Consider the following 14,705-nt stretch of genomic DNA (forward strand, 5'->3'; position numbering starts at 1 on the left):
CATGTCTCCACCTATGTCGGCGAGTACGATTAGTTGATGACTGCAAGAAGTGGGACAACATCCTCGCCGTCCATTGCCTCGTCTGCCTCTGACACCATTCCATCTTCGTCAGCGTCTACAGTGGTGCAGGGAGAAAGCTGCTTGGGGATAAAAATGACATTGTTTGGCCTTTACGTTTCTGTTTGGGATCTAGTGATCGTTGTATGCCGTCGTGTCTGACGACGCGCCGGCATACGACCGTCATTAGATACAAAGCCTGCATTAGGGAGCAACATACTGGCCAACAACCGGAATCGTGATTATGGGACTTTATGAATTACAAAAGCCATGCACCTCTGGTCGTTAGTGATGGCACGTTAACGGCAACATACCATTGTAAATGTTTGAAACGTTCTAAAACCAATGTTTTTGTTCTTTTCTATTCTCCATCTTGGACGCCGTTTTCCAGCAGGACAATGCCCACAATTAATTACATATTAGTAACTAATTGATAAGAAGGTAACTATATTCACTTTTTATTTCTGTTCATCACAGAAAATGAAAAAAAAATTTATTTAATAAAAAAATCGAACCCGCGTGAAATGTAACCCACTGCGTACATTAACTAACTTGTTTAGTATTACTATCAGCAAAAATGATTTAAGGGAATATAAAGGATAATCGCCCATGGCTATTCCCGTTTTTATATGGCAGCATGTTATTAACAATTAAAACGTTCTATTATAAATTAATGACTATTAACTAGCAAAGAAAAGGATTGGGTTTACGAGTTTATAAGAATATTGCTTGTCAAAAAATTACAATTATTTAAAATTACAAAATATTTATAGAAAATATCGAATTACTAAATTTTAAGGGTGTAAAAATTGAAACATATGCTGAAATGGAAACGTACTTATTTCATTATAAGAAGCCATTTCTAAACACGTTACAATTCAAGTTATCAATTTTACGCGATTACGTCATGAACCACTTGTTAAGCTTTGTTATTCAGTGGGTGTTGGTTAAATCCTGGTTGAATTGGAATATTGCAGACTGTTGCTACACTGACACGACCGCACTCGTGACATGGTGTGACAGTATCTGAATGCTATAGATGATTGTCGATCACTTATGTGTTGTTTCCTTGTTTTGCGATTAAATATCTTTTGACTAAAATATATTTATATATATTCTCAAACAGCCTCGTAATTGGAGATTTACAGTTTTGTGAAATAATAAATGAAATAACCCTTTCAAGACGCATTTCGGGACTTCTTAGAATGGTTAAAAAAAGTTCAATCTGAATTCGCTATAGTAGATTTCCAACTAAGTGATTAATCGTAGTTGTATGGTAAGGTACTTTGGGTTTTAGATTACCAATGTACAAGGTAGTACATCATCTAAAACATCGTGGTAAGTTTGGCATTGATCCTAGTATTCAATATAAATAAAGGAATCAGTATGTACCATGAAAATGACAGTATAGTGTCTCGTTTGAAGAGGTTCAAATTTCTTGTGGTGTACGTTTTTAGCGCCAAAACGCAGCTAAGGCTATGCGCGCTGTTATATTCTGTCTATAAATGCATGTTTTGTCCGGTCGTTTTGCTCGATAAAAAACCCGAATTTCTGGGTTTTTTTAACTCTTGTCTGAGACTGACCAACTCAGCCACGTTGTGAAAAATTTCATAGATTCCTCATGTCATTGATGGAATTGGAAGAGGGAACCATTTTTTTTTCACCTGATATGGAAGGACGTGATTATAACTACTGTGCTACCGCGAGGGCGGACGGAATATAATACACTGGCGCAATATTACCTATGATCAATGTGCCATAAAACCAACAGCATTCACCGTGAAAAACAACCGTAAATAGTGATATGAGTAGATAATATTTTCCGAAATGAGAATATATTCGAGAATGTTCTCTAAAAGATTTTTCTCGAGATTTACCCACCATTAACCATTACATTGCATTAACTGTCGTTTTAGGCGACATTTATCATTTGATCACGATCGATTGCTTGTGAAGCTATTCCTCCGTGAAACATTGATGGCTATTCTAGTCATGGTAAATGCCTTCACAGAGTTGATGGTATAAGTGTATGCGATATAGGGGTGGGCATATTTGCGAGTAATTACCTCCTTTGGCGCAGAAATACCTTGTCTCTGGTATTCGCTCCCATAAAGAAATCTTCAATCATAAACTGCCATCAACATATGACGAAGATCAGCTGCATGATGGAAGTTTAAAAAAAAAAAAAAAAATAGTTAAGCTCATATAGTTGCGATTTCACAGGAGGGCACATTCAGGCATCGAAAATAATAGTTCCAGTATGCACATATTTTACCCTGTAGTCCGGTTTCGTTTTAGATACTGATAATCTGATGTAATTTATGGGCAAAGAAGGATTGTAAACAAAATTCTGTTTTAATGTTTAATGCAATGCAAATTTGGCATTGTGCTAAACAGAAACACCTTTTAGCTTAAAACCAAATTTTCAGACTAGTTTCAGGCTGTTGGTTTTATCTAGTTTATCTTGTTTCTAAAAGTTTCATCTTCCTCTTAGTGATGATTTATTATGCAGGACATCCCTTCGCTGCTCGTATCGATGCTACGATAACCGCACTCGGCAATTTAGATGTCTTCTTTCGGACAGTTGATTCAGTTTGCCTTAGGATCTACAACGATGACTAAACTGGCCTTGAAAGCCCGCTCTGGCTAAATAAATCCTGGCCAACCTATATACAGGTTAACGTTTATAAACTTGCACGTAGGCTAGGTTTGTTATTGGAAAGAACAAAAGAATAATCGAAGAGGATTCCTCCGTTTAAGTACGAGCACAAAAATTAGATTTCAAAAACAATTAACGCCCTCAGCATTTCAGAGATAACGTAAATCCGTCATAAAGGAAACGTTGGCACTTATCCGGCACTTTACAATCGGAAATTTTAAGAAAGCAATCCTGCACTCATATGAATGATTGCATTTGTCTTGAATCCTTGCAAAAAAGAATAAAATTTCTTTATAAGATGCTTATAGGACATAAATTGTATAGATATACAATGGTCTTAATTCTCACAATAGAACAAGCTTGCCTTTGCAACAAGTTTCTTAGGTATTGCACTACTTTCAAACAGATGGTGTTTCCAAAAGGTTAATTGGCAATTTGTGACTGCTATGATAGTCTGTTTCAGGATTAACTGGTATCTACTTTACAACTGCTGAGTAGCAGTTGTAAAGAAGTATTCGACAGGAACTGTCATGCGGTATACGAAATCCGTTTTCAAAGTTGTAATATAATTTATTATTATTATTATCGTCTTTATTTCTCTTAGGAGACACCCGGTTACAGCCATTGACTGGGGGTGTAGATACATATTCTGTTATGCAACAGAGAATAACATACAATTTTACATTATATGTAACACTCGTTACTAAATTATGAAATACATGTAGTACTTATTATCAGAATTATACGATACATTAATAACTTGCAATCTGCTTAAGACTTACTTAATAAATAAACGAGTAAAATTTTATACTGCTGCGTTTAAAGCATAACATCATATTTACATTAGCATGGATATTCGCAGCAGAACAGTATACAGAGTAAAAGCGTAAAAAGTTCATTTTTACTGCTTTCAGCAGTCTGTTTCTTCTGTGGGAGTAGAGTGGAGTAGGTAAGACATATCCAGGAGAGTGTTTCCAGATGAAGTCGGGATTCCTGTCAGCTACTGTATGGAGGTTCTTAGTGCTGTTATTTTTTTCTTACATCTGTATCTGCAGGTAGCAGTTTTCGAGAACTTCTTTTCTGTATGTTTTGCTTGTGCAGAGTTTTTCAGGGTTGATATTTAGGGTATTAAGAGCTTTAGAGTATTTGCTGGAAAGAATCTTCCCAGACTATCCAACTGCGTAAACGCGGGCTTGAGTTGCTGTTCCTTATTTGCAACATGTCTTTGTTTTTCTCCGGATGTTACTATCCACTCTTGAGTTTTCGGTGAATCCAGCCGTCCTGTTAAGATCTGAGCAAGTGCCATTATATTCTTTGTAGTGATCGTTTCTCCAGGGAGTGACGTCTAAACTGGAGTATAGTATACCTTTTGAGATGGTAAAAGGCTTAGCTGTAATTCTATTTAGCCATCTCAAGAGCCAGTATTCTATTCCTAGAAAAGCCTTGATAGTGCTTTCAGGAGCTGAAAACCAGATTTGTAACGCGTATAGAGGAATAGGGATAACACATCTATCAATATACTGAATCATTAAATTGGGGTGTCTAATACCGGTGAGCTCCTGCCTGGTTGTCCAGAGCGCCGCGTATGTTTTCCTACGGATGTAAGCATAGTGCGGAAGGAAGTTCAGTCCTTCGTCCCACTTGAGTCCAAGATCAACATGTGACTGAACCTTTTGGACAAGGATGTCGCTCAGGTATATTGTTATTTTGTTTGGATTTATTTTATTTATGAAAGTCATTTGTGCAGTCTTGTCTTCATTTAAGTGTAGCCAGATAGAGTCGAGGTATTTTTGTAGTTCTTTTATTTTGGCGTTAGCCACTTGGTTGCAGTAGTTGGCAGATTTCTGGTCTTCTGAGGTAATAAAAAATTTCATATTGTCTGCGTATGTGATGAATTGCTTCCTGTTTTTAGCTAAGAAGGGTTCTAGAGCTATGGCAAAGAGTGTGACGGACAATACGCCGCCGTGTGGGACTCCTTTATCGACTTGGTACATAGCGCACACATTCCCGTTTGTTACTGTTTGTCTGCGCAGAAGAGTGTTCGTTAAAAAATGGAGGAAATTTCCCGTAATGAGAAAGTAGTCCTTAAGAATAACTATTAGAGCTGGGGTTGGATATGTTGTCGAATGCGGCTGCCACATCTATAAAAACAACATCCAGTTGCTGCTTGTTATTTAGCGCTTGCTGGATCCTTAGTAGTGTTCCCATGAGGTTGGTGATGGTCGATCTCTGAGGAAGTACCGAGTGCAGGTATTCAGGTCTGTGTTTGAAGTAATGTTGGATGATGATGTCCAGGATTGTTTTTTCGAAGATTTTTTTGCAAAGAGCATCCAACAGCGATTGGTCTGAAGGCTTTTACAGATTTAGGGTTTTTTATTTTGTGGATAGGTTTTACGTAATAATTAAAGCTGTCTGTTGAAAGTAATAACGATACTAGAGAAACAGGTTATAAAGGCCCGTTACAGACTCAGTTTCATTTGCATATCTCTCTATAAGATGTTCCATTGGATCTCCAGGTTTTTTTTTTTTTTTTTTTTTAAGAACAGCATCAAGTGAGGCTATAATAATACAGTAAATCCGGAGTAATTGGAGAAGTGATAATCCGGATTAGTGAAGGAAAAGATAGCCCTAAAAGACAAAAAACTTAGAACACAAAAAAAAAATTTTTTTAAAATATCACTGTTGGAGTCTTTATTTAAAAACTAATAAAAGACAATATATTTATCCATCGATAGATGGATAAATGTATTGTCTCTTTGTATATTTATCAGGTGGCGCTGGTGTCGCATGCCAACGTTTCAAAAAGTTGTATGTTGTTCTTGTAGTGCTGCCATTTAAGGGTTGTTACCAGGGGCGCGTCTACTTAATTAAGAGCCCCTGGACAAACAATTTACACTCCGTTCCCTAGAACTTAATTTATTTGATTTAATTTTATTATTATTATTTTTTTCCCCTAGAAGAAATGCGCTCGGGCGAATGCCCCATTGCTGTTTCTCGTCCTGGTTGTTACTAACTACACCACGGAAATCTAACGATCCATAAGTACGAGCAGAATAATTCGAATTACTATACAGGTAAAGAGCGTATTTACTGATGATCATATGAGATAGTATTACTGAGTCATAACGAGCAAATGAACACTCATGTCCATTCGCTTGTGATGAATCAGCTCGACACCTAAATAAGAAAGTGATTGCGTAATTATTTTTCAAAAAAAGTTCTCTTCGTTACTCATGCATGGGTCCAGTTGACCAACCGCGTCAGAAATGAAGGATCACAGAGTTATTTCATTTGTTGTTTTTGACTGTTGCATAATTTCGTAATTGATAAAATCGTCTTAAGTTGGTTAATATTATAAACTCGATTCCTTGTTAAAACTTTTAATGATATCTGAACCATAAACTGCTTGAGCATATCCTCGAGTTTTGGATCAACAAAGACAACACTCTAAAAGTCTTGAAGAGTTCGTACTATTAACAAGAAGTAAACTTTTTGAATTATATGATTGAATCAGAAGTGCGATTTTTTATTTGTTTATTTTTTCCCCCCGCTGAATCTAAGAGTTTCGCAAGTTGGCCGCTTCATCATTATGGCGTGGGAATAAATCGCGTGTGTGTTTTTAACCAGTTTAATAACAATTTTTTTTTTTTTAAGTGTATGTATGGCTTTTATCTCCATATAGGATCAAATTTAACTGTTATAAAAGTGGGTGTTTTTTTTCTCTGTTTTTAAATTTTTATTGACAAAAAAATATAGTTGTCGACGAGGTCTTGTTTTAGATAGAACTGAATTAGCCAGTTTTAGGCATCGCTGTAGATTTTTACGGAAGTTTAGTTTTGACCAACATAAGCAAAAGTGGCATTGAAATAGTTTACAAACAAAGGCATCTCATTGCCTCAATTGCCTTGCGAGTAATCCAAAACAAGGCACTCCGACTTCCATAAAAGGATGCGACATCGTCATACACATCGCACATGCTAAAGGTCATCAAGATATGATCAGCAACTGACTCATGAATTATTCTGGCGATTAAGAAGTGGCAGCTTATAAATTGAAAATACATAAATTTCCTACTTAGCTCATTAGTGAAGAAAGACAAAATTATGGGGAAAGTCCTTATACTGGGATATTCCCGAAGTGTAATTTGTCAGTTCTCCAATGAAGAGAAACTTTATCGCTGTTTTGATCTTCTGTTTGGGTAAATTCATACGAATTTTTAATCACTACTTTTCAGTAAGTGCTTTGTGTTGTGCAACACTTTTATAGACTTGAATTACAAGTTTTTTTGTTTTGTTTTTTCTTCTTTTAAATTTTTTTTTTTTTTGGCGGCTACAAAATAGTCACCATGACCTTTTTGGACATCCTTGATGTGTCTTGAGAAACTATGGCAGGTTAACAGCCACTTTAAATGGTGTGCTGAATAATGCAAAAAAGCAATCAATAAATAAGTGGCGAAAAGTGCAGCGGAGGACTTGCCATACGAAGCTAAATACAGTAATAACACTTAAGGACCGAAGGAAGATGGATTTGGGTTCGTGTGTTTAGAAAAGACCCATCACTTTATTATTATTTATATATATATATATTTATTATTATTTTTTCCGTGTGTGCATCTTACCGCTACAAATTGGCCCCCTCTTGACACAGTGAACTTAGTATAATTTTATAAATTAGCAAAAAAAAATATTCACCTAAAACTAAAATTTTACAATTATTATTATTATTATTATTATTAGCAGCCCGTATGATGCAAGGAAGCCTGAGGCTTATGCTGCACCAGCCAAAAAAAATTCCCTAGTTACCGAGAGAGAGAGAGAGAGAGAGAGAGAGAGAGAGAGGATGATGATGATATCCAGCTCAGGACCCTGGATTTGCCAAGCCCTTACTCACTAGATGTGAGTCTCTGCAACTAAATGAGATCGAAGAATTTTACACAATTAAAATTATTTAGAATTAAATCGTTTTACAGTTTTTGTTTATTGTAAAGAGTTAAAGTAATAAATTCGAAATACGTTCAAAATTTGGGGAAAAAAAGCAATTGATTAACACAGTTCAGAGTTTGTTGTTCACACTATTGTGGAGAATGGTGTACAGTCTAATGCATTCTTTATTAGTCATTGTTTTATTATTTCGCCGTGGACTCTCCGTTTTTATCTCTCAATGATTCGGTTAGTTTTCTTTATTTGGCTTCATATACAGCACAGTTCTTATGTGTTCTCCTTGCTTAAGTTTATTTGGACTTTGTTTTTTTTTTTTTTTTTTTTTTTAACTCAACTTTTTTTGAAATTTATCCTTTTGTTCGTGTTGCTTGAAGATAGTTAATTAAGGAAGACATCATGCTTTACGTACGTGCAAGGTCAGACTTGCCGAGGTGCAGTGGCTCCAGGACTCCAATGCCGCAGAGGCCCTCGGAACAATGCAATTATTGTTGGCCCACGCGCCCCATGACCTTATTTTGAGGATCTCTAAAAATATGCGCACCAGGGCCCCAAACTACCTAAATCAAGTATTGCGTGTGTACGCTTTGTGAGATTTTATTTTATTTTTTCTTTTCTGTTTATACTCCGGCACGACAAAGTCAATAAATCGTCAAAATAAAATATTTATCGTATTTAGTAGTCACGGGCTTTAACCCCGGTCCACTCAAGGAACGCGTGCTATGCTCCTCGCTCTTGACCACTCGGCTATCTGTTGCGTAAGTGTAGATCTGTGGTTACGAACTCTCTGCATGAGCTGGCTTCTGAATGGTCAAATATGTAATGAGGAACGCACCTTCAAATGGAAATGTTAAATAGTTACCAATCGCCACTTTAAAAATAATTGTGAAAAAAGATAAATATCACCTATTTTTAATACTGTATAGGAATCTGAATCAGTGTGTTCAAATAGTAATAATTCTATTGCTGTTTGCATATACTGCTTTAGCAAATGGTAATAATTTTATTAATAAGTCATGATTTATAAAATAAAAATAAACGAGCAAAAAGCAACAACTTTATGCAAGAACCGAGAGCATTTCGTTTCTGCTCATCAACCGTATTGCCCATTCATTCTTGCAATTAGCGGAAGGGAATAAACAGTATCCAGTGCTTCAGCTATAATAAACAGTATGTGATATATATGAAAAAAAAAAATATATAATAATAATTTCTATCGGTCCTATTTTGGTGAAATTTGGGAAGATTTCACAGATATTTCTAAAAGAGCCAAATTTAAAATTTTATGAAAATACATCCACCCAAAGTTAATATTTGCGGATGGACGGACAAAGACAATATTTCAAGATGGTGATATCGAAAATGAAAGTTGGAATGGTTCAACAATTTTTTTATAAACGTGCCAAATATAATTTTATGAAAACCGCTTCAGTAGGAGTAGAGTTATCATATGCGGATGGACGGACATGAAGTAGTAGTCACTTTACGCATATATGCTTACTGACCTAAAATAGTCATTGATATGTTAATATATTGATTAAAAGGATAAATAATCATTAATGTGATTCTTTCCAAATGGCATTCATTTTAAAGAGGGTCGTGTTGCTAACATCATTTTTAAAGTTGTCCAAAAGGAGGATTTTTTCTTTTTTTAAACACAGTTGACCATTAATGCCTTTTTTTCATTAAAAAAAAAAAAAAAAAAAGTTCTTGTATATACTCCGGCACGACCACCAGGTTAGTGGAGTTTACAGTAAATCAATAAATACAAATGTTGATCGTATTTAGCAGTCACGGGCTTGAACTCCGGTCCACTCAAAGAGCGTGTACTATTAATGCCGCCGTAGCCGAGTGGTCAAACGCGCGGTGCATTAGTACACGTGCCTTGAGTGACTGGGATTCAAGCCCGTGACTGCTAAATACGGTACTGTTTCTTGTATTCTCTGTCATGTGAACTCCTCTGACCGCGTGATCGTCTCGGAGTATAAACAGAATATTTATTTATTTATTCATTTATTGCACTCGCGCCCCTGACCACACGGCTACGTTAAAAGTATATAAGTTTGGATTAAATATTTATAGTATTTGCGGTACTAAAAACAAGGCATAAAAATAAATAACAGGAATATTTTTGGTGCCGCAAACTATTTCTGTTTAGATTTTCCCCCACACAAAACCTTCATCTAGTCGTCCTAGGGCTGAAGGCACGCAAAACTAGCACACCAGCATCATGAGCTTCGCTTCTGGGGAGCCCCTAGTGTAGATCCGGCGCACTATAGCCGTGGTAGCTGTTACGCCGTTAATGTTTCAGATAACAAAAGGTGCACATGTGTTATAGTAAATCCAATCGAAAATTAATTTTAGTTCTTTAGTGGGAAAGATCGAGGTTAATTTAAGATTTAATTAATTTGGTTCACTTTAAGAATGTAACCCCGAGAGGAAGAAAACAGATGATCTCCCTCCCCCCCCACGTACATACCATTAGATATTTTCGTGGTTTTTCAAGATGGTGATGTGGTTAAGGACAGTTCAAGTTCGTTCTGGGACCAGTGAAGGACTCTTTTATCGTGGTAGGGTTAAATTAAAACACGGAATGAATGAAATATGTCTGTCGTTGTGGAAGTTGATAGCTTAAATAAATTCAAGGAAGACCTGTACAAACTTTTGGAGCAAATGGATGGATGAAATGGGAAATTTTTTTTTTTTTTTTTTTTTTGCTGATGCTTGCTTGTATAAGCTTGCTTTCTTGCATCATATGCCTCTGCTAATGCTAATATCTAAACTGCAAGAGCAACGTTATCTTTGAGCAAATGGTAAATTAAAAGTTACTAAGTAATAATGGATTGTTTATTAAAGAAAGAAAGGCAATACGTCAAATAATTAGAAACAGATTAAACTCATTGAGCATATCGTTAGACTAAGCGGGTAACTCTCTTTGGTAAAACGCTTTCTTTCGACATACTCGTTAGGAAAACGCTTTGCTAAATCTCTCCATACGTATCGTCATATATTTCTCTTAAAAAATATATTTTTTTTTCCAAATTATATAAAAAAATCATTTAAATTCTAAATTACTTCAAACGTAAATGGGGAAAGATTACCTTAAATATCCTGGGCTCCCTGAGATAGTCCACTGGCCTCTTACCGTTTCTTACATCCTCGTTTTTCCTTCCATTTCGGCAATATTTATCATGACACTCGCAGCAATGCACTTTCTGATTATTAAGGCCCATTTCGGAACACGCTCGGCGTACTAACAACAACACGCACTTTCCGACTGTTGACTGAGCAACCAGCGCCACTAACTAACGTGTAGCGGAAGAAGAAAGGGAAAAAAACAAACAAAAAAAAATCGTATGCACCTTACGCAACACCTCCAGCGCAGGCATTCGCGAGTCTCGTGCCATGTGATGCATAGGAAAAAAAAAAAAAAAACTAAATGAAAGAAACAGCAGATTGAAGAAGCGGATGGGAACACCTGTTATGACGTAGAGCAGATAAAATGCCAGTGATGGCATTTAGCAGACTTTCCCCATATGAAACAGAATCCCCACTTTGTCCCGCCCCCTACGGAAATTTACGTCGTTACCATAGCAACAGTGCGCACCTCGTCAGATTCGACGTTACCTGCTGAACCTTGAAATTCGTTGCTCACTTGTTTACAATGGCAAAGTGACCAAGGAAAACTGAAATAATTAAAGGCCCTGTCTGCAACGCTCTGATTGTGCAGCCGGTAGCCGGGTGACATTTGTTTTATCTTTCACTTAATAACTGCACTGGCAGCAATGTTGAGAAACAGCTGGCTGGCTTGGCTGGCGAGCGAGCTTTGTGTTGACCTATGTAAGTAGGCCTGGCTAATAGAGTAAGACAATGGGGATGGTGTACAGGTGGACAAACTTGCATTGCTTTCTAAACATCGTTCTGCGCGATCGTAAATTCAGAGACCCATAAACACTGTGTTGCCACAGGCAGGTAGTCTTTAATATTTTGTTCCATGTAAAAGAAGAAACACACGTACACTACCCTATAATTAAATTGAACCATCTGGAACGAATTACTCCAAAATACAACCTCAAAAGTCAGACGCACTGATATTCAGTCATTCGCCTCGTGGCTTTTTTTTTTTTTTTTAATGTTGTTGTTTCTAACAAAATGATATCTAAATTATATTTCTATTTTAATATCATCAATACGGGATTAAAATCCAATTTAACTCCTTTACGTGTAAAATAACGAAGCTGCTGATTTATTCAAAATCATCAAAATATCTTATTTACTACAGTTCCTGTAATAAATAAGATATTTTGATGATTTATTAACTATAGGAACAAATCCTAAATTGAGTATGCAATCTGTGTATTGGCTTATCCAGGATTCAGAAGGTCCAAGTGCAGAAGATGGATATGGTCAATCAAATGGGGCAGTTATGAGCTATATGAGGCAAACATTATAAAGGCATACTTTCATCCACAGTCTAAACACAGCACCCCTAAATCTAGAATGGAGTCCGCCATTTCATTGGGGAAGGGGATACCGCTAAACTACAGTGGATGATTCATATTAGAATTAATACAGAGATGCCAATGAAACTTTATATGAATATCAAAATACAGTAGAGGAATCTAGACCAAAGCGGATATTTTAAGATTTGACCAATTCTTCCTCTCATGGATATTGCGAGTGGAATATATATTTTTTAATGTAAATAATAGTTGACTGATTCCTAAAGCAAAAATCGTAAATGAATATTTCGAATCCTTGATATGATGTGCAATTAATTGCTTTGTCCCAACCACAGAAAATCTCAAATCCATTAGCAAATTAGGCTTAACACGAACTTGGAAAAGAAAGTGAACAAGCCGACATCAACAAGCAAATGACACTTTAAATTAAGTCATTACTGTCTATTTCAAATCTTCTTTGAATAATTTAGCATTACTCTACTTAGACTAATAATATTTTAGGGCAGAAAACCTCAAGCTATGTAGGATTCAAACTATGACAGTGTATTTGCATCATTACTACATAGTTGAATTTTTTTTAGACACACCGAAGTCTGTACATTGACTCCATTATTCTAACATCTCATATTGTGAAATCCTTCACAATGAGTTGCCCTACTTATACTTTAAATAAATAACGCTTCCCCATTAGAGAAGATTACTCTTATTTATTTACTGTTGAGTACCACCACTCAAACAGCACTGAGGTAAACATTTCGAAGCTATTTGGCTTCTCATCATTAAGCGGGTATGTACCTAGAGGTATAAGGGGTGACTGCGGTATCGCCCGCTCACTGATGAAAAGCCAAATAGCTTTGATGGGAAGCGTTACTTATTTGAAGTATAAGAAGGGCAACTCGTCGTGAAGGATTTCACAATATGAGATATTACAATAATAGTGCCAACGTACAAACTTCAGTTTGTCTAAAAAATTGAAATATATAGAATGATGCAAATACAGTAACTGATGCCTTGACTCTATTTATTATTTTAGCCAAAATACACAAAAAGATTCCTCTGGCAATTATTAACACTAGGGAGAACAAATACTCAAGAAATATGATTGTCTGCCACATATAGTAATATTTACATAAAGCTGGATTATTCGCATTCTCTGTGATCCACTTTACTCCAACTTCCCCTACATATTCTCAGGGTCGGATTCGATGAGGAACAGTTGCGAAAGGGACCCGAAGTAGAGGGGGCCCAGCAAAATAAAAATATTTATGCATCTTTTGTCCTTATCATTTTTTTTTTTTTTTTTTTTTTTTTTTTTGAGTAGAAGCCCCTGGGAAAAAATGCAAGCCAGGGGCCCCCGGGCTCTAAATCCGGCATTGTGTATCTTGTATCCATTCAGGCCACGAATTATCATTATTCAGACAATATTGAAAAATTTCGCTCCTAGAATCATTAACAGTATATGATTGTTAGCATACGTTAGCCAACCACTTGATGCTTATAAAAATCAGAGCATATATTTTTCATATATAGAATGAATAGTATTGGTCCTAATGCTCCCCTTGGGATAGGTCAGTAGAAGGGGGGTTGAACATTTTTTCTCTAAAAGAAACATAAAATGCCAAGCCGAAGCAGCTTTTGTGCCACAAAACTACAAACAACAACATAAAATGCCATTATATCAAAGTTTGGCAACGAATAGCCGTGGCGAACGCCAATACCGGCCTGTGATAGATCGACAAATAATAAAGCTTCAGTAGCCAGATGTAATTCAAGGCACATCCTGATCATTTCGACATAATGTCGAATTGATCGATGGGATTGTACCTGTACATGCAGTTGTATAACTTTCGATAATGTAAATTTTTCGAACGAATCATCGGAAATAGTTTGATATGCAGTTTTAGAGGTATTTAAATAAATACAATAATATAAACTTCTTAACTTTTAAATGGGCGTGATCATAAATTAACATATGTGGTCACGAATGCTCATATTTTGATTAGAATTCGTATGCTGTCACAAAAAATACATACGGCCAATTGTAGTACTACAGTAGAATTTCGAAATAACGGCACCCTTGGGGATTCAAGGTGCCGTTATCTAGAAAGTTTTATTTTTAATGTATGTAATGCAGAAATAATAAGGCTAATAAGAAATAGAGAAGTTTTATTAACTGCACAATTAAGAATGAAGAAGTTTATCAACTGCTAAATAAGAATACAGTTTTATTAACTGCACATAAAAAAAACATAAACATGTAGACGATTCAATGTTACATTATGCCGTTAATACACTTCTGCTTACGCCCCGTTCTATTTTCTTTATTTTATCAAGTTTAGTCTGCGGGGTAGCACAGTGGTATCGTTACCGTTCTTCCCACACCGGGTGGAAAAAGGCGCGAGGAACTTTTATTGCCTTTTTTTCACTCCATGGCTGAGTAAGTGGGTCTCAGGCGTAGATAGCAAGGTTTTTTCCTCCAGAAACTGGGTTTTTTTTTTTTTCGTCCAGCAAAACAGGCAAATCGATCAGAGAACACATGCAATTTACAGACACAATACACTTGGGTAGATGAAACTGAATTTCCAGGTG

General features: G+C 36.2%; 1 protein-coding gene across 1 annotated transcript in view; it reads right to left on the reverse strand.

The window, feature by feature from the left end:
- Positions 1-10,954, reverse strand: part of LOC150091424 (NADP-dependent malic enzyme-like) — a 75,678-nt gene extending 64,724 nt beyond the window's left edge. Inside the window, exon 1 of the mRNA XM_090375386.1 lies at positions 10,755-10,954. Within this exon, the coding sequence (XP_090231512.1) occupies positions 10,755-10,886 (132 nt within the window). The 5' untranslated portion in view covers positions 10,887-10,954. The remainder of the gene's footprint in view (positions 1-10,754) is intronic.
- Positions 10,955-14,705: the final 3,751 nt, after the last annotated feature.

The sequence above is a fragment of the Mastigoproctus giganteus genome, chromosome 1 (assembly GCF_048544385.1).
Source record: "Mastigoproctus giganteus isolate SK-2022 chromosome 1, ASM4854438v1, whole genome shotgun sequence".
NCBI classification, from domain to species: domain Eukaryota; kingdom Metazoa; phylum Arthropoda; class Arachnida; order Uropygi; family Thelyphonidae; genus Mastigoproctus; species Mastigoproctus giganteus.